Source organism: Staurois parvus, unplaced genomic scaffold, assembly GCF_062004578.1.
Source record: "Staurois parvus isolate SC_StPar_1 unplaced genomic scaffold, SC_StPar_1.0 ptg001805l, whole genome shotgun sequence".
Lineage (NCBI taxonomy): Eukaryota > Metazoa > Chordata > Amphibia > Anura > Ranidae > Staurois > Staurois parvus.
This window is the reverse complement of record NW_028319601.1, coordinates 2282260-2308777: the sequence shown is the minus strand read 5'-3', so window position 1 is coordinate 2308777 and position 26518 is coordinate 2282260. Positions and strand designations below refer to the sequence as shown.

At 41.4% G+C, this 26518-nt stretch overlaps 1 protein-coding gene across 1 annotated transcript in view; it reads left to right on the top strand.

Moving 5' to 3' along the window:
* The window catches only part of ARID3B (AT-rich interaction domain 3B), an 85154-nt gene that overhangs the window by 40965 nt on the left and 17671 nt on the right, over nt 1–26518 (top strand). Inside the window, exons 4-6 of the mRNA XM_089663947.1 lie at nt 3768–3840; nt 21453–21636; nt 21946–22190. Of these exons, the coding sequence (XP_089520073.1) occupies nt 3768–3840; nt 21453–21636; nt 21946–22190 (502 nt within the window). The remainder of the gene's footprint in view (nt 1–3767; nt 3841–21452; nt 21637–21945; nt 22191–26518) is intronic.

The window sequence follows — 26518 nt, the reverse complement described above, 5'->3', positions numbered from 1 at the left end:
CCCCAGCCTACTCATTGGGATCTGAATTTAGTTTTCTCAGTACTTTAAACATTGCTTCTCTGTATTCTCTTTTCCACTCACAATCACAAAGTGGCATTTCTGATTGTATTATCTTTGCGAGATAAATCTCTGAGCTGGCAACCTTATCCTGTTATGAACCATTTTTCATCTTACACAGGGACAAGGTGGTGTTGAGGCTCTTCCTGTGGTAATTTTCAACTTTTCACCTCAACCACGACATCGTTCTTCTCTCTAGCTCCAGATCATCAGAAGATCTTCCTTAATTGCCTGGATATAGCTTGTGCTGCACAAGTTTACATTGCAGCCACTGATCCTATTAGACTGACTTTTTCAAACCTAACAGTCCTCATACTAGAGCCAGCTTCTTGTTTCACCATTTCTCTATAGTTCAGACAAACCATTTCTGGTCAAGGCACACTCTACTGGACCTGTGAGAGTGGATTGATTCCAAAAAGCCCAAGAAGCAGTTTTTCCTATTTTCAGAGCTGCTACCTGGACTTCTCTACCAGGCCTCCTCTAATGCCAGCTTTAAAAAAAAAAGGTTCTCCTGTCAGCTCTTTGAGATGCAGTCAGTTCCCTGTTCTATTGTTTTTCCAAAGGCCTGTTAGTGGTTTCTTGCTGTTGCCCATCTCTCAGTTGGATTGCTTTTAGACATCTTGACTGTATCTGGATTCTTGTCCCTCGGTGAACAAGAAATAAAATGGGATTTTTGTACTTGGCGTAAAATCCATTTCTTGGAGTTGATTATAGTGTTAATAAACCCAGGGTGCTGCATTCACTATATATGGTCTCCCACAGTACATGGAAATGCAATTACTTTAGTAAATATAAACTGCTAAATACCTTTTCTTAACAGCCATTAGATCAGTCTTGTGACTTCTATCCGTGTCCAGCAGAGCACTGGTTAACGCTTGTAGAAGGAGTTTTACTGATCACATGCACTCTCCCAAGAAAATAGAAACAAAACTAGCAATACACACCAAACTGAGCATGTGCATCTTGCCCCCAACCCCCCCCCCCCCCAAGCCTCTGTTCTATAAGGAGATATTTAGGAGACACTGGCATAAGGGGAGGATCAGAGAAGACCGGATAAAACATCCTCTTTACACAATGTGGAGGATTAATCTGTTCGGTTCCACAGTGAATATAACAAGCATGCTTTATTGCATATATACAGACTAATTTTACTGTTGTGGGTTTAGCAACACTTTAAGGGACTTTGGTCCCACCCTTTCGTGTTTATAATCATGCCCTTGTTACTGCTCTGCCACAAAACTGAGGCTTGCTTGGAGCCGGATGAGTTATACAGGACTGGCTCACAGTTCTTTGCCAGTGTCCAGTTTTCATGTAGGCTGCAGTATAACCCAAGTGTGTCTGAATTCCTGTGTCCCTCAATAGCTCCAAGAAATAGATTTTATTGTAAGTACAAATATCCCCTTTTAATGTTGACCAGACATAAACCGTAACATTTACATTTATCATGAGTTCTAAAACAGGAACATTAAAATTGTCTGACTTCTAATGATCAAGTCAAACACATCAAATCACATAGGTGAAAAAGAAACACATTTTGGAAGTTCAAATGTTCGATATCTGATTCAGTTAAGCTAATGTGCATATTAACAGCACTCTGATCTTCAGAAACTAAGGCAAAGATGTTGTACACTAGCCCCTAAAGCAGAAATTTACTTTTGGTGCTTTCAGCTTTTTGTCATAATGTCCAATTATGCACAGCATATTTGCACATTGTGCACACCTACCTTTTAAACGTCTGTCCCACAGGAGAGTGATGACTGCATTTTCCCCTCCCTCTTCTTCTGGTATTCTTTAAAATGAGCTGTGCGTGCGCAGCTGTCAAATGTACAATTTCTAAACGATTGGTAAGTCGGCAGAGGAAGAGATTTTGACAGGAGATGCATACAGAGCATCTTACATTTTGGCTGCTATTTTAAAGAGAAAAAAGAAAAAAAAGTCTTCAACCACATTAAAGTAAATTTATTAGAGCTTTACTGTATATCTAGTAATAGTTACTTAACCACTTGCCCTTCTGAGGATTTAACCCCCACCCCCTCCTGACCAGGCCATTTTTTGTATTACAGCGCTGCATTACTTTAACTGACAATTGTGCGGTCATGCAATGCTTTTTGACTATTTGCTATTAAACAGGTCCAGTAAAAAAAATAAATAAAAATCTAATTTAGGCCAAAATGTATTCTGCTACATGTATTTGCTTAAAAAAATCCCAATACATGTAAATGAATTGGTTTAGGTGCAAGTTATAGGGTTTACAAATGGCGGTATAGATACTGGAATTTTATTTTAAAAAAAAAGATTTTTCTTACTAGTAATGGCGGCGATCAGCGACTTATTGCAGGACTGCGGCAGGCATTCTGACACTGGGGGGAGCTGACTTGGTTTCACTGACATCCCAAGTTACACCAATACAGTGATCCGTGCTAAAAAAAAAAAAAAAAAACCACTGACACTGTACTAATGGCACTGGGCAGGAAGGGGTTTACATGAGGGGTGATCAAAGGGTTAACACTGCGCTGGATGTGTTTTACTATGGGGCCGTGTGTTTGTGCTTCACTGTAAGCACACTGCTTTGGATGGCTGTGCTGTGCACAGTCATGCAAAGCAGTGTGCACGAGCTGACCGGGAGAACTGTTTTGTTTACAAACCGTTCTCCCCATCGGAGATCCTTGGCAATCACTGGGCGCCGATGAGTAATCACCGGCCACAAATGGTAGCGCGGGTAGAGCGCGTACGTGCCTCACGTGTGCCCCTTACCCGGAAGTGCAAAATCACGTTTATATACACACGTGATTTTGCGCACCTGTGCTGCCCTGTAGCAGTATTTCTGCTATAGGGCGGATGGAAAGCAGGGTTCACTTTTACCAAAAATCTGCCTATGTAGATGAAAACATTTTTTAAAAACCTATGCAGCTTTGCCTGAAGTTGAATAACTGGCGCGCTGTGGTTTGGTCACATCGTGGGTACAGTGTAGTGTACCTGCGGATTTTGTACGGGTTACTTGTGGTTACTCAAAGACTTTTTATGTCCTGCATTTTTGGAATGTTTTCTGAAAGCCAGAGATGCAGCATGCAGGACTTCTGGTACACTTTCAGAAAACATGCCAAACACATGAGGCGTAATAGGGCTCTATGGGAAACCACGGGTAATGCACAAAAATGCTGTACATGCACGCTGCTCTGCACCCAGGCTGAGGCCAGAACACTGTGGCAGTGTGAAAGCTACCGAATGTCCTTGCTAGAAGTGTTGGCTATTTACGTACCTCTTGAAGCCTGACTGGAAAACTCCCAGGACGTTGCTAAGCGAAGCCCAGCTGTCACCTTCACCGTCACAGGAAAGAGAGGGGGTGGGGGAGGGGAGGAGCGCGCATGTGGGGGATTAAGTCAGAGCTCTTCAGTCATGACCTTTCTGATATTAGAGCCTTAGGTCTGACTGCAACTCTTGTGTGGGTCCTCTGCAGAGAGCCTAACTTCCACTCAAGGAACATGGGTACTTTATGGCATGCTGGCAAGGAACAGACTTTTCCACTAGGGCTGTGGCTGGTTTCTAAGAAAAATTACTTAAGACTTTGCACACATTTTTTTGTTTTAATGCACCTGAAATGTACTTAATGTACTGGGCTTTTAAGATGTCAATTTGCAGACATTGTATGTGAGATTTGAATATGTATCACATTTTATCTAATATGTTTTTATCTTTTTTTAATATTGCAGCTTTATGAACTCGACAGTGATCCAAAGAGGAAAGAATTCCTTGATGACCTTTTTGTATTTATGCAAAAGAAAGGTGAGGTGATGTTTGTGGCACTGCACCTTCACTTACTTTCTGTCTACCATTCTTTTTAAACCTGTTGAATGTTTTAGCTTGTATTTAATCTATTCAAAATACTTTTCTTTAAGATGTAGTGCTATTTCTTTGTATTGGACAGCTTCATGCCCTTGGGGGGTTTAAAAGGAGGCCCTACATCAAACAGTACGCACATGATATGTGCATCTGACCAGATTATTTTTCTCTATTTTTATCCATGCTTGCTATCTTACCTTCTCTGGATTATTTCTTCTCCATTCCCATTCATGCCCACCCTTCTCCCCTCTCTGGATCATTGCCTTCATCCATGCTCTTCCTCCTTTGTTATCTTCCTGTACTTTTATTGTCACACATTCTCCTTCCCCGTGTGATCTACTTCCATCCATGCCAACTCGCCTCTCCGGTCATTTTTCTCCATTTTTGTCTGTTTCCATTGTCCCTGCTGGCTATTCTCTAGTATTTGCTAGCAAAAATGATCTCTATCTCTATAATCCGTAAAAACCTTATATTTTGTACATGCATTTATAAATGTGACATGCAAAATACACTTCACTGTTGAGTGCTAAATTCACTTTTTTTTTTTTAGCTTTACTAACAAGTGAAGAATGTAAACATTTCACATAATAGCTTTAAAGTTTTACTAATATCACAAAAATAAAATCAGTTTGATCCTGTCTTCTCTGATCCTCCTTCTCCCACAGTTCCCAATCCATCTGCTGATAGCATGTGCAGCTTTCCCCCAAACCTCTGTTCTAAGTTTGTTGTGTATTGCTAGAGAGTTTTTTCTATTTCCTTGTGAGCGTGCATGTGATCATCACAGGGCCAATCAGCACTGTCCAGATAGAGGGTTAGGGGTCCTTCAGCCTCATAGGACAATCAGGGGAGAATGAAAGCTCCTCTTACAAGCTTTACTAGTGCTCTGCTGAACACTGATAGAAGTCACAAGACTGCTCTAACTGCTGATGAGAAAAGGTATTTAGCAGTTTATAATTACTAAAATAATTGCATTTCAATGTACTGGGGGAGACTAGATCTAGTGAATGCAGGGTCCTGGGTTTAGTAACACTTTAAAGAGGCGTGGACAGGTAAAGTCAATGTGTTTGTCATAAATACCCTGGTTTTGTTTTGTTTTGTTTTGTTTTTTTTTTTTCTTTTTTTTTTGTTTAGCAACTGGTATACACTTTCTTTAAAACAAAAAAAAAACAAAAAAAAAAACTGTTGCCTATTAAATGGATAACTGCATTTTGATGTTAGATTTTTTTTTTTGGGCCACCCACTTAGATTCCAGCTATTTTCTGGATGGACTGTTGAAAGATAAAATAAAAAATTTACTAAAACTTTTAATCTGCTTTTAAATTATTCTTGTTGCTAAAAACACAGATTGTTGTCTATGGCAACAAGAATATCTATTGAACGCTTAAACGGATGATAAATTCTGGTTGGTTGGATGTGTCTTTATCCAGTAATTTGCCACAAATATTTGACAGTGTTTTTTGCCAAATTTCTATGATTTTGGCCACCTTGCCCAGAAATGCCAAGTCACAGATTGGGCCAGTGAGGGCTTCATAAATTCTTATCCCTTCTGGTGATTTGACAGTTGAACGACATTGGGTTGACATAGTGCAAGGAGAGTGCTGGGCTCAGGCTTGTTTTTGACTGACGTACTGTATGTATAGACACTATGTACAGACTGGGTTTAGAATATTAGGAAACTATAAGATCACAGTGGTTAATTTAGAGACTAAAGGCCCATTTGTACTCTGATGATTTTAGTTCTTTGCATAAACACACACACATTAAAAAGTATTGAACACGCTAACTGAAATGTATTTATTACTTTGTACAAAATCCTTTGTTGGCAATGACTGCTTCAAGATGCCTCCTTTATGGAGAAACTAGTCACATGCATTGCTCAGATGTGATTATGGCCCATTCTTCCACACAAACAGTCTTCAAATCTTGAAAGTTCAGTGGGCCTCTTCTATGAACTCTGATTTTTAGTTCTTTCCATAGATTTTCTATTGGATTCAAGTCAGTTGATTGGCTGGGCCATTCTAGCAGCTTTATTTTCTTTCTTTAAAACCAATTGAGAGTTTCCTTGGCTTTGTGTTTGGGATTATTGTTTTGCTGAAATGTCCACCGTCGTTTATCTTCCTCATCCCGGTAGATGGCGGCACATTTTTATCAAGAATGTCTTGGTACATTTTTCCATGCTATGAAGTTTGCCAGTACTGTATGCTAAAAAACAGCCCCACACCACGATCTTCTCACCTCCAGACTTCACTGTTGGTATTGTGTTTTTGGGGTGATGTACAGTACCATTTGACCCCCAAACATGGTTTGTATTATGGCATGCAAAGAGTTACATTTTAGTCTCGTCTCACCAGATTATATTCTCCCAGTTTTTCACAGGCTTGTCTAAATGTATTGTGCAGCAAACTTTAAACGAGCTTCAACATGCTTTTTCTTTAGCAATGGAGTTTTGCGTGGTGAGCATGCATACAGGCCATGGCGGTTGAGTGCATCGCTTATTTTCTTTGAAACCATTGTAAGTGCTAATTCCAGGTCTTTTTGAAGCTCTCCTCAAGTGTTCCTTGGCTCTTGGACAACTCTTCTCACAGCAACATTCAGAACTTTAGAAATCCTTCTGTAACCAATGTCACAAATATGTTTTGCAACAATAAGGCTGCAAAAGTCTTGAGCGAGGTCTTTGCTTTTACTCTTCATGAGATGTGACACCTTGGTAATGAGACCTTTTTATAGGCCATCAGGTTAGACTAAACAGGCTAATAATTTGCACTGACAAGGGGCAGGATTGCTTTCTAATTACTGATATATTTCAGCTTATGTATCTAAGACCTTCCTTCACATTATGCTTAATTTCGAACTGTTACACAGTGCAACCTGTCTTCTTAAAGACGCACAAATGATTGTCCTAATGATAATCCCGACTCATACTAGGCCACATGTTACATGCAATTGTTAATAGTACTCTCCTTAATGTACTATATGCTATCTAATCTGGGAGAGCATATCAAAACAAACCTGTATTTCAGATTTTTGGAATGTTTACTTTTACATGTGCCTTCTTACCAAACCTCCCAGTTGCATGTCTAGTAGGATATTTCTTGTTAATTTATCATATACCATGCGGTTCCTGATCAAATTTTGTATCCTGGAGATGAACCTTTAAATAAAGAATTAAAAAAAAAAAATGTTCCCACTGCTCTGGATGATCACAGCCCACACTTCTCTAATCATTGTTTATACAAGGGGTTGTTTCAAACACTATTGATGCAGTGCGAATCAGCTTGCTGTTATAGAGCTCCTGCAGCTGCACTCGCTGTTTGAGGACTTCCTGTATGTGCAAACTTTAAGCTAGTCTGTTGAGACCAGTTTCCAGTGCTTCTTCCCCTAGTGGGGTCCTTATCCTTCTGTGCCCTCCAAGGGGACTGGTAGTTGTTGACAGCACTGGACCTCATTTCTGCCCTAGTGCTTTTTCTTTCATGCCCATTGTTGGACATCTTTAATGATCCTTTTAAAATGAAGGTCACCTAACAGTCCTAACCAGTGGTCACCAACAAGTGAAGCTGACCAGTTTAGATACTTGCTTAAACACTTGTCAACTGGGTAATTTCTTTTTCATTTTTTGCACACATGTTAAAATTAGGGGGGGGGGGGTTGCTAGATATTATTAAAACCTCCCCCAAAAAAGTACTTATTTTCTGAAAGCGAAGAATAAAATGGTGGTAGTTGCAATTTTGAGTTTTTGCATTGGTGCATGATATTTGTGCAGTTATTTGTCAAATGCATTGTTTCTCCAAAAAAATTAATTTTGGGGTAATTTTTCTTGAAAATAACACCATATTAGACAATATTTTTTTTTTTTGCTAAAATATAAAAGATTGGGTTGCATCAAGTAAATGGATACCAAACATGTCAAGTCTTAAAATTTGCGCACGCCTTTGGAAACGCAAAAAACTACGGTACTAAAAATTCTCCATTGACAAAACTTGATTTAACTACTTGTCTTCCCCGCTATTTAAATACCTACCCTGGTGGACAAGTGGGTAAACACTCTGCACCCTTTGGATTTTTAACTCTCCCCCTTCTTGTTACTCCACCCACTTTCCTATGTAGGGGCTAGTGTTACACTTGAGGGCTTGCCCTGTTTACATCACCTCTCACTCTGTTGTTGGACTTCAATCTTCCCTAGTCTCCACATTGATTTCTGGAATTTGATTTCTGGTGAGACATGTATGCAGTTCCTATTGTTCTAATGATCCCTAAGGGTCAATGGGGTGGTTCTTGCTTCCCATCTTGGGAGGGTTTTTATCTTAGGGCTGTCCTCACACATGGAAATAAAGTCCAATCCCCCAGAGCAGCTGGTGTCCTGCTGTGAATAGGTCCTGGACTGTTGGATATTACCTTGGTGTGGTAAGACTTTCACCTACAGGAAAGCTTGGAAATCCTCCCTGTGAAAGGGCGAATGACCTGCTCCCTGTGCTGGATGCTGGTTTTTATTGTTACCACATGGTTCCCTTTAGAGGCACTGATTTTGCCTTCCAGATTTTTTCATCCCATAGTTTTCTTTTGGAATAAAAATGTGTACTTTTCTGCTGCACTGCAAGGAGAAAAACCTCCCTAGAGGGATTAGTGTTCCCTTAGATTGCCAGCCGATAACTCACACTGGCATACTGTTGCCAACTCATCCCTTTAAAACCAAACACACATTAATTACACAGGTTCTGAAGCTAATTTAATGCACTTAAGACACTAAATGAGTTTAATTACCACGTTAATCAGCCACAGAACCTGTGTATTTAATGTGTTCGGTTTTAAAGGGATGAGGTGGCAACTTTAACTGCAACCCTTCTATAAACACACCCTGTGCGAGATGGCATGCATCCAGGGATCCTAATGAGTTCAGATTATTTGGAGTTGGGTCCTCCTACTGTGGCTGATTTGCAGCCTCTGTGGGAAGTTTTTCAGAATATCTTAACTGCTCTTGTCTGCGCTTGTCCCTAATCAGGTGATCAGTCTTTGCTCTCTGGCTAAAGTTCTTCCCTTTTTTATTCCATGGCTGTGGCCACTTTGCTGGATTGTGGCGAGTCGGAGAACTTCCCTTGTCCTGGATTGGGTAAACAGGCCCTGCATTTGTTTTCTCTGTCAGGTTTTAGTGACATTTCTAGGTGTCATTGCGGAAATTAGTTGTGCGGTCCCTTTTAAAAATTCAGATTCCCTTGAAAACATCCTTTGCGATTAAATGCATCGGGCCAAGGCTTGGTTGTGATGTCGTGCACAACGGCTCGAGCGATGTGCTTTTTGCAAGTACTCTTTTGTTGCTAATTAAAAACTGACAATGTTAATGGTATCACACTATCTAGTTTATTTCCTATTACCGTATTTTTCGCCGTATAAGACGCACCTGACCATAAGACGCACCTAGGCTTTAGAGGCAGAAAACAGGGAAAAAAAAAATTCTGAACTAATGGACTTCAAACACAGTACAGGAGATGACCAGAGACTGCGGACAGCACAGGGGATGTCCAGAGACTGCGGACAGCACAGGGGATGTCCAGAGACTGCGGACAGCACAGGGGATGTCCAGAGACTGCGGACAGCACAGGGGATGTCCAGAGACTGCGGACAGCACAGGGGATGTCCAGAGACTGCGGACAGCACAGATGACTGCTGACCTTTGGGGAGGTGGGGAGCGGGTACCTGAATTTGACAGGTACCCGCTCTTACTTCCGCAGAGTTTTTGTTTGATCTTACCTGTTCTTCGATCCAGCCGCGCGCTGTTTTCCCGGCTTCTGTAATGGCGCTCGGCATGACAGCCGGGTGCCCAGTGCGCATGAGCGAGAAGCACTTGCGTTTTGTGATTGGTCCGGCGGCTTCTGGGATCTGTCATGTGTCCCAGGTACCGCCTTACCATTCAGAAAGCGCACCGCTTCTCGCGCATGCGCACTGGGCACCCGGCTGTCATGCCCAGCGCCCACACTACAGAAGCCGGGAAGAGAGCACGCCGCTGGATAGAGGAACAGGTATGGTCCCGCTGCAGAGCTGAGCGGCCGGCCCGGTATTCTGACACGGCCGCGGTGGAAATACCGGACCGGCCGCTCCATATTCGCCTTATACGACGCACTGACATTTCCCCCCCAGTTTTGGGGAAGAAAAAGTGCGTCTTATACGGCGAAAAATACGGTATGTGCTTTAGACTGTCCATGCCATATTTGAGTTTGGCTGGATCTCAGTGAAGGCGCTTTTAAAGGACCAGGGGACATCCTTGAGGCATAACCTCTTTTTCTATCACACTCAGGACCTCATGTTTGGGAGGTCATTTGAATCTGGGAAGCAGCTGGTGTGTAGTCAGGAGATGGAACATGAATTGGGCACACCATTACTTGTGGAGTGTTATCACAGCTCATTCACATAATATGTGGACTATTTTATTGCACTAATTAGAATGGTTGCACTTTATATAATTTGATGCTCGGTTGTATTGTTCAATAGAAGTACATATGAATCCTTTGATATATCTAAAGAGCTTGTGCATCTGATGTATTTAAGTTTGTATATGATTTTTCACAATTATTTTCTATTTAGATGCAAATTGTGTTTTTCATGAACTTGTGCCTCTTGATATTTTTTAAAGGGACAGCATAACTAATTTTTATTCTGGTTGTATTCTGGCAACTATTGTGCATGCTATAGTGCAGCTGCCCAATTTTCTAGTGCAGAATGTCTTTGGTTCTAGCCGTTGTGGAGAGGTCTGTTCATCCTACTATATCTTGGTGTTGCTTTGGCAGTATGGGGTGGTTCTTCCCACTGCTGTCAATTTTGGCAGGGGGTACTTCTTGCAGGTTGATCTACTGTGACATTATCTGAGTAAATAGCAGTCCCCTTGTCCGGTTTGGAACTTCACCTCTTCTGGTTCAGATATGGATATTGATCCTTCTGGTTGTTGCAGATAGTCCGCTGGTTCTTTCTTGGATCCAGCAGTGGCTGTTGCACATCACTCAGACTGGTTTTGGATGTTCCAACTCTCAGAATTCCTGTGTCCATCGATGGACGAGAAAGAAAATTGAGATTTTTGCTCCTCCAATGGTCTCCAGCAAAGACTTTGACTAGAACAAAAATCTTTTACCTTCTGTGGTGATACTTACTCTGCTTGTACAAGCTGATTTACTGACACAGTTGAAAATTGTCACACAATAAATGGTGTGAATATTCACATTAATTTAATTGTATAATCAAGTGAAAGACATCTGCACATGATTGGGCTATTAAAGTGATTAGGAATTACATTTTCACATGTTTGCATAATTGAAGTGAATATTCACACAAATGTATGAATGTTCTCAAACCCTTTTAAAAACCGTCCGCCTTGTGCAGGTCTAGCTTTCTGTGTGTTCCGCAATGGAATGTGTATAGTTTGGAGCACCCAATGGAATGCATAATAGACCTGTGTTTTTATGACAGGATATACCATACAGATGTAGCCGGAGTATTTTCCTTTCCTTAAAACTTCTTGTGTTTTTACACTACTGTTACTTGTTTTTGTACTTGATTATTCAGTGAAATTTTCGGATAAAAATACATTGACTGCGACCAATGATAGGGTGTCCGTAGTAATAGTATTATTATTATACAGGATTTATATAGTCCCAACAGTTTGCTCAGCGCTTTCCAATATAACGGGAGACAATACAGCAACTATACAGAGGGTTAGGAGGGCCCTGCTCCTTGGAGCTTACAATCTATGAGGGAGGGGCTGGTGGTACAAAAGGTAATAACTGTGTGGGATGAGCTGATAGGGGAGCTAGAAGATTTGGTAATTAGCTGAAGGCAGGATAGGCTTCCCTGAAGAGAGGTTTTCAGAGATCGCTTAAAAGTGGGCAGAGTAGGTGATAGACGGATAGATTGGTGTAGAGAGTTCCAGAGGATGGGGGAGGCTCTAGAGAAGTCTTGGAGATGAGCATGGGAGGAGGAGACAAGGGAGCTAGAGAGCAGCAGGTCGTGGGAGGAGTGGAGAGAATGGTTTGGGTAATATTTGGAGACAAGATTGTTGATGTAATTTGGTGCAGAGTTATAAATGGCTTTATCTGTTATTGTTAATGTTTTGAATTGTATTTGTTGGGCAATGGGAAGCCAGTGGAGGGATTGGCAGACAGCGATGGCAAATATGGAACGGTTGGTAAGGTGGATGAGTCTGGCAGCAGCATTCATGATAGTATTCCTCAAGAGGACATTGGTCCTTACACTTATTGTATTGACTCATACCTTACTTATATATTTGACTATTGAATGAGTAGAAATGTAGTCCATCCTCCCTGCTTCCTTTTTTTTTTTTTTTTTTTTTTTTTTTTTTTTTTATTCTTGGGTCCCTTGCACACAAGAGTGAGAAACACCCTGTTTTTTACTGATATGAAATTAAATGCATTGCTGTCTATTGAACAATGCACACTGCTGAGCAAAGATTGGTCAATACAGTGATGGGTACAGAGCCATAAAACAAAACCAGAAAATGTTACATTTTATGTGCATACGCGTGCGTAATCATCTATAAGCATGCTCGTATAAGTATACATGAGTCTATTACAACACTGGCAATAAATAAATATTTTACTCTTCTATATGCTTAAACATCGATACGCATGCTTACACACTGTCTTTATGGAACAGTTTGCGCAGAATGTTTCCGTCCAACAAGATCCTGAGTATATAAACATCAGTAAATTATTACGCCCGTGTTCAACTGGCTTTACAATGATCTCTCATTTGGTAGAACTGTTATATTTTATATAGTATAAGGATAAAACATTGAGGCTCCATGCACACTAGCGGTTTTAGTAGCGTTCAGAAGTGCTTCTAAGCATTAGCATTTCTACTGTACATGTAGGGAAAAAAAAGCTAGAAAAGGGCTGTTGGGAGCATTTTAACGTTTAGGAGCATTCAGCATTTTGTATTTTTGTTTTTTCCGCTGGAAGAACGCTCTTAAAAAAAAAAAAAACTTTTTCTGCTCCTAGACACAGAAGCTCCAGAAATGCTAATGGACTAAAGTAGTGTGCATGGTTACATATTATGTTATATAATAGCTTCTAGGAGCTTAAAAAAATTGGTAGTGTGCATAGAGCCTTACTGCCCGCAGCAGCTTTTCTCATTTGTTCTTGATTTTGCAGCTTCTAGTACAGTTTTGGTTTCTTTCTTAAAAAGTAACATCCACATGTGTGTTTTTCTGAAGAGCTTCCTTATTTGATGACACTTCCTTGCTGTAGTTGGTGGAGCCTTATTATTATTATTATTATTATTATTATTATTATTATACAGTATTTATAAAGCGCCAATAGTTCGCTCAGCTCTGTACATTACAAAGGGGGACAGAACATGTGACAGAACAATACCAATACAATGCAAAACATGAGGGGATTGAGGGCCCTGCTCTTTCGAGCCTTAGATTACAAAGAGGCAGTGCAGTGAATGTTTGGGATAAGCAACCAGTGAGTGCTTTTCCACAGGTTTGACTATGATCAACTAAAATCAAATATCACGCTCTGATAATTACTGCTTTTCGCATGGCACTACCTTTAAGTCACAATGTGGGTGTCTGGCTCTTACTGAACTCTTAAAATCTTTTTTGCTTGCTGGACACGGCTGCCAGGTCTCCTCCCTGTTGAACAGATCTTGAAATCTGATAAGCTTTGGAGGACCTGTCACTATCGTTTATTGAGGAAACTGTTTGTGCTGGGGGAGGGGAGAAATACCAGTGGGAAGCAGACAGGAGTGGGTGAATTGTTGGTAGGGGGTGGAATCTGTTGTTTGAATGTGATTAATGAAGCCATTAGCTCCTGTTTGGTGTGATATGCATCTGAAGTCTGATTTCCTTCCTGGAAATTGAAAGGAGGCTATCTTGAGACTCCAGTGAAGTAGTAGCAGGCATGCTTCCTTTATGTAGATTATATTTATGTGGAGGAAATGTGAAACTTGAATGTGTGGATTCAGGTCGGTCTTATGAATGCCACTCATCCTGTAGGTATGGGTGTATCAGAGAAAAAGCACGTCTTATCCCCATGATCTTTTGTTCAGTCATTTCTGACAGATTCACGTATGTGCTATGTGTTTTTGTTTTTAAGGCTGGCCATAAATGTTTAGCTCTTGTATGCACCAAAAAAAAAGTTCACCTAAGAAATGGCATGTGGCTTCACCACAATCATTCCTGATTTCAGTGGAATGTCAATTTGAAAGAAATGTTCTTTTTCGTGTCGGGCAGCACAGTGGCTAAATGGTTAGCACTTCCGCCTGGCAGTACTAGGGTGGTTGGTTCGAATCCCAACCACGGCACCTCCTGCCTGGAGTTTGCATGTTCTCCCTGTGCCTGCGTGGGTTTCCTCCGGGTACTCCGTTTTCCTCCCACACTCCAAAGACATGCTGGTAGGTTAATTGAACCCTGTCTAAATTGGCCCTGGTATGTGTAAGTATGAATGTGAGTTAGGGACCTTAGATTGTACACCCCTTGAGGGTTAGGGACTGATGTGACTGTACAATATATATGTAAAGCGCTGTGTAAATTGATGGCGCTATATAAGTACCTGAAATAAATAAATGTTGGTATTAAGAGATTTACTGAAATGATGGAGAAAAAAAGCCTTCCTTAGAGACATGGAGGCGATCATGTCTACTTTTCATTTAGCAAATGCTATTTTCCTGGCTGTCATGTTTACCTTCTTGCTTCAATACTTACAGGAATTCAAATGAGTCTGACTACAGTTATGCATGTTTGTTACAGTTCCAGGCGAGCAGCTAAGCACACAGTTGAAATACTTACGGGCTTTTTTACCTGCCAAAATATTTGTAACTTTGTCCAGGTGGTCCTGAAATTTGCACAGCCCTTATGGACAGCATATCCAGGTTGGTGACCAGGCTTTTCTCTATTGCAGTTTTGCTGTATAGCTTGGCACCAGACTGTAAATTTGGTAATGAAGGGTAAGCAGCAGACTGAAGAGGTCATCTTTATTTCTCTTTGGGTCATAGGGGCTGCTCTCCCCTCTCCTAGTCTGAAATCTACAATAAGAGGTAATGCAGGAGGCTCATATGAATACAAACTGAACTAACCACTCTAGCTGCATATAAAAATAAATGTAAGGATTTTTTAATTGGTAATCAAGTTCATTAAAGTGTATCTGTTGGCAAATTTTTGTTTTGGGTAGCATAGGAAAGGAGGATAAAATATCTGTGTCAACATTGGGGTAATCCACCCTTCTATATGTACTGGCGACCATGCTCTGAGGACAAAAATCTGGTATTTTTCCTCACTTTCTCTCCGTGACAATGAAGTAAAGGGAAATCTTCCAAAGGGGATACTCATTCGGGGACAGCTGTCTAAAAGGGACATTAACCTTACTTTGGGAGATTTCTTCTAACATATCCTGTGGCATCTCTGGGACAGAAAGTGAAGTGAAATGTCCACAATTGTGCACAAAAAGCAAAAAAAAAAAAATCACCTAATACAGCGGAGCACAATGTACTGCAGTGTGCTGTGATACGGTGCAATACATGTACATAGTGCTTCGGGATGTGAAATGGGCCCTTGGTGTACTTAAAGTGTTACTAAACCTAGGACCCTGCATTCACTATATCTCGTCTCCCACAGCACACAAAACATGGAAATGCAGTTATTTTTAGTGAATATAAATTTCCAAATACCTTTTCCCATCAGCAGTATATAGCAGTCTTGTGATTTCTATCAGTGTCCTGCCGAGCGATGCTTAATCTTGTAGGAGTTTTCATTCTCCTCTGACTGTCCTATGAGGCTGCATGACCCGTGACCTTCTGGACAGTGCTGATTGGCCCTGTGCTGATCACATGAACTTTCCCAAAGAAAAAAAAAACTCTAGCAATACTCACTAAACTGAACAGCGTGACTCCTAGAACTTTGTACCACCAACAGATGGATTGGGGACAGTAGAAGGGGAGGATCAGAGAAAACAGGATGAGACAGCCTTTTTATACAATGCAGATTAACCCCTTAGGTTCCACAGTGAGTATAGAAAGCATACTTTCCTGCATTTACAGGCTGATTTTACTGTAGTGGGTTTAGTAACACTTAAAGAAAGCTGTGGTGAAAAAGAAATAGTTATCCAGTAGTCCATTTTTCCTTTAGCGCTGTTTAAGGTTTCTTGTTTTGTGTTCTGCATTGCTGAATTCCTTGACTGCTAAAAGAATTTATTTAAAATATATATATATATATATATTTGCTGTTGCTTAAAGCTGGCCATACACTGATTTGACTGATTCAGAGGAATCTGATAACATTTTAACAGTGGGTGACCTTGCTGGCTTGACAAGTCAATTACTCCAGTGTCTCTTGTCAAAGGAGGTAGAGCGAAATTGTTGAACAGCGTCTGCAGCCAATCAGCTGCGGGCAGTATTTGGGTGTTCTGACAGCTGCTGAAAGCTTCTGTTAGAATATAATAGCCGGGCAGGGGGAATTTGACCATCTTTGCCATTTGTGTGGACAGAGGAGTTTGTTAAATTTCTCTTTTTTTTTTAGCTTGCAGGCTGAACAAAATCTAGTGTATGACCAGCTCATTTTGTCCATTTGTTTATGTTGGTTTAATCACTGACTCAAGTATTCACATCATTTGCTCTAATGTCCTTCAAATTTGCTAGCTGTTTTTGATCAGTGGCTCAAGGTATTGATGCAAAGGGCTGCCTAATGTGTAGCAATTTCAGAAGGATGGCAAACGCTGTATTCCCTACAGCATAGGCTTCCTTTTAAATGTTTCATGGGCTGACTTGCTGTCTGCCATTATCTTGTTTTTATTTCCTTTTCCATGCAGTGTATTGGGCAAGACATTCAAAAAAGATGTCAGCAATTTGTACATCTCAGCACATAGGTTGCAGATTACCTAATTAAGCGACTTGCTGTGCATTAAGGAAGTTGCTTATTTTGCTAAGCTCTTTGATGTTTGTTTCTGCCTTAGAGACGCTGATGCTTTTATCCGTGATAAAATCTCATCGTAGGAGCAGTATGTTGTACAGTATCCACATCAACATATCCATTTTATTCAGTGTTGTACAGTCAGGAATCATCTATAAATTCCCTTGCTGTTTTTAGTGCATTGGTATGCTGCTATTATTATGCAGGTATGCTGGTATTGTATTAAATCTGTTCTATTTCCTGTCTGATATTGTGGGAGCGCACAATGCTGCAAGTATGCTGAGCCTTGACATTCCATCAGCACAAACACTTTCATAAGTTATGTTGTCCAAAGGATAGTATGTGTACGTGTTTAATATAACAGTTGAACCTTGTTTATTACCTTAATTAATACCCTCAGTGCTTGTCATGTGTGAGTGTACAGTACAAAGTACACAGACAGCAGCAAGCTGAATATACCTAGTGACGCCAAGCCACAGCTGTGATTGTCACACACCCTCCCTTCCCCCACCAGCCCCAGGTCTGAAAATAATGAGGGACAGAGTAGACAGAAGGCAGTCCATGAAACTCTGTTAGCCCTCCCATCTTCCCTACAGGAATTAGATGCTGTCACTGCTGTGATGGATGACTGTCATAGGACACTCCCCATGATTAGTGCCATTGGGGTCAGATGGCTTCCTTACACAAGGGACTTCAGGGGTTCATAGAATGTGATAGCTGCAGATACCAATAAAATGAATGGGAATTTGCGAGTGTGTTCTTTGTGACAGATGTCAGTATATACGTTTTAGGGATAAGCAATAAGCAGACGTATTTTTAGATGGCTTCATGGAGCAGGCAAGAATTTGTGAAGTGATTCTGTGCTTGGCTGACATTATGTTTGGTTAGGTCAATTCATTGTCTGGAATGTCTCTGGATATAGTTGGTAATTTATAGACCCAAGGATAGATCTCCATTCACTTCAGCAGATCTGAAGTTTTCCTTTTTACAAGGCCATACACCAATATGTCCAGCCTTTGGTCTCTTGTGCAGTCCACTTTCCTTCCACCGTTGACCAAACATTTTACAGTGATCACATAATCTTTAAAGTGTAGAGTGGTTTTAGAATACATTTTATGTTCAGAAACTATAAATAAAACTTTTTTTTTATCAATATGAAATATTAGAATATTTAGAAGCATAAATTTAGAGGAAAAAAATCAGGCAGGACATTTCTTGTGATCAGTGTGATTTGTGCTCCTGTCTCCTGGATTTTGTAGGATTCTTCCTCTGATCTCCCGTCACTTTAATCTTCTGGTGTGACGGGTTAATAGTTGGCAGAGCTGTGCCATGCACTCTGCCGGACTATGCCCACACTCTTAGTCCTCCATGCATAGAAGTTGTATTGTCACTTCTGTGAATGAAGTACAATATATAAATGGAGGTGGCTGATTTTCATTCATAGAAGCTATAATATGTATAGATGGAAGTGGAGGCAGAAAAGGCGGTCATAGTCGGGCAATCTTGGTGAGTGCCTGTCATGGCTCCCTCAGATTCCTCTTGCAGAAGGAAGATTTCTACTAAACCAGGAGACGGCAGCATAAGGGACATATCACACTGATGGTAATATCCCTTGTGATAATTTTTTTAAAATCTAAACGTAGGCTTTAAAGTAAAGCTATGAAAAAGGAAAAGCTAACTTTGAAAGAGTGGGCACTAAAAGGTGCAAGACCTTCCCTTTGGTGTCACCATTAGTATGCTGAGCAAAGTTGTTGGTGTGGCATACCCAAGCCTGTGCAATATGCACTTGATAAACATCATAAAGGTAAACTTTGTCACATTTTTCTTATACAATAGAGTTGTAGAATCTCCTTCTATTGTGTATATAGTGCATTTAACACTATAAACAAACTACTGTCATGAAATAATTTATGGAATAAGCTACCTAGAGACTGCGTTTTTATTCAGTGAATTATGGACCCAGGAACTCACAGGAAGATGAGTGGTAAACCTATATGTGGATAACATATATAAAATGCTTTAAATGTGCAGTGATGCAGGAAAGAGTTACAACTTCATGTTAATTCTGGCCTCAACAGTTGCGCATACATATTTTCCCATCTCCCTCCTGACTATTTTGCCCACAGGAGCAAAGAGTAGGAGCCCTGTGGAAGCTCCAAATCACAAATTTGCACCTAAAGGCTCTCTATACCCTCATGTGCCTGAGGGGCCAGTACCAAAACACACACTCATGGGTGGAAGAGGAGTCCCATTCTCCCTCATACTCAAAAGTACTTTTTTTTTTTTTTTTTTTGCTGTTGGCGTCTGAACAGCATGGCAGGGTTTGTAGTACTGGAGGCACTGCCATTATTATCCTAATGAGATGACTGATGGTGTACTGGGGTATTTCCTTCCAGATCTGGACCAGGGTATCACAGCTCCTGGACAGTCTGAGGCACAACCTGGCTGTGTTGGATGGACCGAAACATGATATCCCAGAGGTGTTCTGTTGGATTTAGGTCAGGCGAGCATCGGGGCCATTCAATGGTATCAATTCCTTCATTCTCCAGGAACTGCCTACATATGCCTGCCTCACAAGGCCTTCAGGCCACCCTCATGAAGTCTGTTTCTGATTGTTTGGTCAGAGGCATTCGCACCATTGGCCTGCTGGAGGTCATTTTGTAGGGCTCTGGCAGTGCTTATCGTGGTCCTCCTTGCATAAAGGAGCAGATACCGTTCCTGCTGATGGGTTAAGGAACTTCTACGGCTCTGTCTCCTGGAATCTCCTCCATTCTCTTGAGACTGTGCTGGGAAACACAGCAAACCTTCTGGCAATAGCATGTTATTGATGTGCCATCCTGGAGGAGTTGGACTGCCTGTGCAACCTCTGTAGGGTCCAGGTATCGCTTCGTGCTACCAGTAGTGACACTGACTCTAGCCAAATAGCTAGTGAAAAACAGTCAGAAAAGATGAGTAGGGGAAAAAATTGTCAGTGACCTCCACCTGTAAACCCATTCCTGTTTTGGGGGTCATCTCATTGTTGCCCATCTAGTGCACCTATTGTTTCATTAACACCAAAGCAGCTGAAACTGATTAACAACCCCCTCTGCTACTTAACTGACCAGATCAATATCCCAGGAGTTTAATTGACTTGATGCAATACTCTGATTAAAAAGTGTTCCTTTAATTTTTTTTAAGGTGTGCGTGTGCATTCACATCCGTTCCCAACTCTCAAGGAGCATACAATCTAAGGTGTCTATTTGTTAAAGTTCTTAATAGTGGTGCACTGAAATGAAAATTCTGGTGCCGAAACCAATACCGAAAATTAAGAATGCATGTGGCCGAAAGCCAAAATGTCTGCATATGTGGGGGTGGGGAGGCTCCAATTTTATTTTTGTATATTTTTTTTTCTACTTTCATGTATATTTTTGTTTATTTTTTTTAACTTGTGATTTTATTGCTTTCACATAGGGGACCAATAGTCCCCTATGTGATAGCATATGAGTGACAGGCCATCGTTGTAGGGTGGAGGGAGGGCAGTGTGTGCAAGGAGGGGGCAGGAGAGGAGCAGTGTATACCATGAAGTTGCAGTGTATACAGAGAGGCTCCCTCATTGGCTGTGACTATATGTCAGTGCCGATTTTTAAACGCAATTGCCGCTTTTTTTTTTTCTTTTTTTTTTCCATCACTATAGCTCAGAGAATGAATGAAAGTTTGTTTCTTTTAGCTCAGGAAAGAAACAAAAAGGATATTTTGTTTTTTAGCTGGGGGGAAAGTGGCAGTTGATTCTCTGAGCTATAGTGAAGAAAAAAAAAAAAAACCTGGCAATTGCAGTAAAAAACTGGCACTGACCTATAGTGACAGCCAGTCACTGTATACACTGTCCCTCTCCTGCCTTTCTCCGCCACCCCCCCCCCACCTGCAGTACAGTACAATTTTTCCTATTGGCAAAATGCCGATAAGTTTTTTTCAGCCGATATGTTTCAGTGGCCGAAATTTCGATTCATTCCTAGTTCTTACCCCTCTGCATGAAGGTTAAAAACTGTTCAGCACCCCCTTCAGTTCTCCCCCTTTAAACTTGCCCAAGCCCCACAGTCAGTGGGCGGGGCTAAGCCACACTCTGTGTGTCAATGGACACACAGAGCACAGCTCGGGATCGAGCCCGCACTAGTGAATTGCTATGAAGGCACTCGGTGGGGGGAGGAGCCAAGAGAACCAGCGGGGAACCCCAGAAGAGAAGGATCAGGGTTGCTCTGTACAAAACCAGAGCACAAAGTAGGCAAGTATAACATGTTTTTTATTTTAGAAAAATAAATTCTGAACTTTTACGGTCACTTTAAATCTGCTCCTGAAAGTGCTTAAAATTTTTTTTTATATTTTAATCCTAACCTATTCCTTTATCCAGCATGCGCAAAGCATGGATTAATTTTAAGAGATTAAATTGCATTTAATATAAATGTCCTGCATATAACAAATAAAGGCATCACATGACACGTCTCCTGATGCCTAAACATTTTTCTTTTAGCTGGAGATAGTAGGAAAGTCCAGCATTTTTGCTTGCAAAGCAGCAAACTTAATTTGTACGTTTGCCACTTCTTGTACTCCTTAAGATGTGCCATTCAAATAATTGAGATTAAATGCTCACTACTTTTTTCATCTTTTCATTCAGGCACCCCAATCAGCCGCATCCCCATTATGGCCAAACAGCTACTGGACCTCTACATGCTCTACAAGCTTGTAACTGAGAAAGGGGGGCTCGTAGAGGTGATCAATAAGAAGATCTGGAGAGAGATCACGAAGGGCTTGAACCTACCAACCTCCATTACAAGCGCTGCCTTCACTTTGCGCACACAGTGAGTAGTTGTTCCTAGTAGTAGTGTTGTCCTTATGAAGGTTAACTTTGATATTTGTATTATGTTCATTTTTTGTTTTGGTTCTTACTTTTCTAATCCTTTGATTCCTACCTTTGCTTAAAATTACTCTTGCATATATCTCCTCAATCTTAACCTTTCTGTCACTGTGTTTGTTAGCCCAATCATTTATTTATCCCTCTGTCTACCCTGTATGGGAAAACTAGTTCTGATCTAGATGGGTGAGATGTTTGTGCTCACAGGTGAATGGGAGGTGTTTTTCATGTAGTGCATCCTACTTACATCTTACAGATATATGAAGTACCTTTATCTCTACGAGTGTGAGAAGAAGTCTCTTAGCTCTCCGGCTGAGTTGCAAGCTGCTATAGATGGAAATAGACGAGAAGGAAGGCGCCCAAGCTATGGCACTTCTTCCTTTAACTATTCCCCCACTCCAGGAGGACCCAACACACTTTTGGGAGCTCCAAAACTTCCTGTGCCCTTGCTTGGAGTGCACCCAACTTCTCGTATGACACCAACAACGCCGCTGAAGAAAGGTCAGATGTTTGCTGTGCAAAATGAAAAAAGATCTAGCGGTCTGTTATTGCATAAAAATCTGCATGCATGTTTTGTGAGATCTGGTACAAATGTGAAATGGTAGCCCATAGGCATCCTTGTCCTGCAGCTCCCCCTAGTGTCTATAGAATAATAGCACACACATATACTGTTTTTCAGTCTTCAGCATACCTGTTATCCTGAAATCTCATGAAAGAGAAATCTTCAAGGACTTTTTTTTTTTTTTCTTCTCATGCTACTTTTTTGGAGAGCATGTTGTAGTTGTACATCAGCTAGTTTTATATTAACCACTTCAGCTCCATTAGATTTACCCCCCTCCATGTTCAGGCCATTTTTTGTGATGTGGTGCTGCGGTACTTAAATTGATAATTGCGTAGTCATGCAACACTGTACATAAATGGAATTTGTAATTTCTTTGCCACAAATAGAGCTTTCTTTCGGTGGTATTTAACCGCTTTCCCGCTGCCCTAAAGCAGAAATACTGCTGCTGGGCAGCAGGGGTGTGCAAAGATACGTGTATATATACACTTAATTTTGCAATTCTGGGTAGGGGATGCGCACGTGAGCCCTACCCGCACCGCCATTGGTGGCCTTCGGCTGTCAATCACCAGGTCCTGGCTGGTGATTCCCCGCCGTCACCCAGCAATTGCTGAGTATCACGAACGGGGGAGAGATCTCTATGTAAACAATACAGATCTCTCCCCTGTCAGTTTCTGCACACTGCTTTGTATGGCAAAAATATATTTTTTGACTTTTTGCTATAAAACATATCTAATAAAAAAAAATTGAATTTCTTTGTAAATTTATGCCAAAATGTATTCTGCTACATGTCTTTGCTAAAACAAATCTCAATAATTGTATATTAATTGGTTTACGTGAAAGTTATAGCATCTAGAAATGGTGGTGCAGTGGGGAAAAAAAGTATTTAGTCAGCCACCAATTGTGCAAGTTCTCCCATTTAAAAAGATGAGAGAGGCCTGTAATTGGCATCATAGGTAGACCTCAACTATGAGAGACAAAATGAGAAAAAAAATCCAGACAATCACATTGGCTGATTTGGAAAAAAGTTATTTGCAAATTATGGTGGAAAATAAGTCTTTGGTCACCTACAAACAAGCAAGATGTCTGGCTCTCACAGACCTGTACCTTCTTCTTTAAGAGGCTCCTCTGTCCTGCACTCATTACCTGTATCAATGGCACCTGTTTGAACTTGTTATCAGTATAAAAGACACCTGTCCACAACCTCAAACAGTCACACTCCAAACTCCACTATGGTGAAGATCAAAGAGCTGTCGAAGAAAACCAGAAACAAATTTGTAGACCTGCACCAGGCTGGGAAGACTGAATCTGCAATAGGCAAGCAGCTTGGTGTGAACAAATCAACTGTGGGAGCAATAATTAGAAAATGGAAGACATACAAGACCACTGATAATCTCCCTCGATCTGGGGCTCCATGCAAGATCTCACCCCGTGGGGTCAAAATGATCACAAGAACGGTGAGCAAAAATCCCAGGACCACACGGGGGGGACCTAGTGAATGACCTGCAGAGAGCTGGGACCAACGTAACAAAGGCTACCATCAGTAACACACTACGCCGCCAGGGACTCAGATCCTGCAGTGCCAGACGTGTCCCCCTGCTTTAAGCCAGTACATGTCCGGGCCCGTCTGAAGTTTGCTAGAGAGCATTTGGATGATCCAGAAGAGGATTGGGAGAATGTCATATGGTCAGATGAAACCAAAATAGAACTGTTTGATAGAAGCACAACTCGTCATGTTTGGAGGAGAGAGAATGCTGAGTTGCATCCAAAGAACACCATACCTACTGTGAAGCATGGGGGTGGCAACATCATGCTTTGGGGCTGTTTCTCCGCAAAGGGACCAGGACGACTGATCCATGTACAGGACAGAATGAATGGGGCCATGTATCGTGAGATTTTGAGTGCAAACCTCCTTCCATCAGCAAGGGCATTGAAGATGAAACGTATCTGGGTCTTCCAACATGACAATGATCCCAAACATACTGCCCGGGCAACGAAGGAGTGGCTTCGTAAGAAGCATTTCAAGGTCCTGGATTGGCCTAGCCAGTCTCCAGATCTCAACCCCATAGAAAACCTTTGGAGGGAGTTGAAAGTCCGTGTTGCCCAGCGACAGCCCCAAAACATCACTGCTCTAGAGGAGATCTGCATGGAGGAATGGGCCAACATACCAGCAACAGTGTGTGCCAACCTTGTGAAGACTTACAGGAAACGTTTGACCGCTGTCATTGCCAACAAAGGATATATAACAAAGTATTGAGATGAACTTTTGATATTGACCAAATACTTATTTTCCACCATAATTTGCAAATAAATTCTTTCCAAATCAGCCAATGTGATTGTCTGGATTTTTTTTCTCATTTTGTCTCTCATAGTTGAGGTCTACCTATGATGCCAATTACAGGCCTCTCTCCTCTTTTTAAGTGGGAGAACTTGCACAATTGGTGGCTGACTAAATACTTGCTCCACTGTATATATACTGGAATTTTTTTTTATACTAGTAATGGCTGTGATCAGCGACTTATAGCGGGACTGCGGCAGGCATTCTAACACTGGGAGGGAACGAACTGCCACTGACATCTCCTAATAAAAAGCACTGACACTGTTTGGATGACACTGGGCAGGACGGGGTTAACATCTTGGGCGATCAAAACGTTAACAGCGTGCTGGTTGTGTTTTTACTTTGTAAACTGTGCTGTTTTACTAGGTAGACTTGCTGTTTCATATCTCTCTGCTGTACAGAGAGATAGGAAGCAGCACGTCCATGCTGACAGAGAGATCTGTGTTTACACACAGATCTCTCCCCTCTCAGCTTCGCCAACAATTACCGAGTTCCAGCCAGGAATCGGTGATTGACATCCTCAGGAGCCAATGGTAGGGCAGCGTGCACCCCCTACCCGAAAATGCAAAATCACTTATGTTTACGTGATTTTGCGTAGCACGACCGCCCTGTAGTAGTATATCTGCTATGGGGTAGTCTTGAAGTGGTTATGTTGCTTAGATTGAAGTACAGTTATCCTTTAATGTAAAAGTAAAGTCTTAGGGCTTGTTTACACTTCTTCAAAATGTGGCTTTGGACAAGCTTTTATAAAGCACTCTGCCAATCAAAGCCCCTGTCACTAAATATAATGGTTAGCTTACAGTCCTGTTTGCATGTTGCTTTTGCTTTACTTCAATTATTATACCCCATGTTGCTTTAAGGGCTCGTTTACACTAGCTTCAAAACATGGCATTGGACACGCTGTGTTAAAGATAAGTTCACGTTTGCAAACGTTACATGTTCCACCCTTTTTTAGAGTGGAACATGTACATTCCCATAGCTGCAGCTGCCACCTGCCACCCCACCCCCCTCTGACAGTACAGGAAAACGTCTCCCCGTAATATCTGTCAAAATTGAAAACTGCGCGGCCATGCTGGCCGCCCACACGGCCGCATCATTCATTCATGGACTTTGTGACTTTTTTCAGGTATTTACCTGAAAGACACACAAATAAAGAACAACTGATGACAGCTGCAATTAGAGTCTGGCAAAGCATCAGAAAAGAGGAAACCCAGTCTTTGGTAATGTCCATGGGTTCCAGACTTCAGGCAGTCATTGCCAGTAAAGGATTCTCAACAAAATATTAAAAATGAACATTTTATTTATGATTATATTCATTTGTCCAATTACTTTTGGTTCCTTGAAAAAGGGAGGGGGGGGGGGGTGGCAACTCTTAAGAGCTGTAATTCCTAAACCCTTGATCCAATTTGGATGTACATACCCAGTTAAACCTGAGAGTGTGCACTTTCAGCCCACATCCATTATATAACTATAGCTTGAATATGTTAAAGTAAATACCTGAAAAAAATTCTGTCTTGTGTATACTGTCTCCCTTTTCACTGGATAACAGGTTATGCTTTCAGAAGCAACGTAATATATATTTCTAGCTCATACACTTCATAGTTAAAGGTTTGTGGACACCAGACCATAATGATAGATGAGCTTTTTAGACATCCCATTCCAAATCACAGGCATTTTGCCACTAAGAGGTTTACTACTAAACAGGGGGGATCAGAAGAGCTGGAGGTTACTACTGAGCGGGGCATCAGCTGAGCTAAGGGTTATTACTGAGTGGGGCACCAGCAGAGCTGGGTGAACTACTGAGCAGGTGACCTGCTGAATAAAGGTACCAATGAGCTGGGGATCTGCTGAACAAGGGTAACCATGAGCTGGGTATCTACTGAACAAGGGTAACCATGAGCTGGGTATCTACTGAACAAGGGTAACCATGAG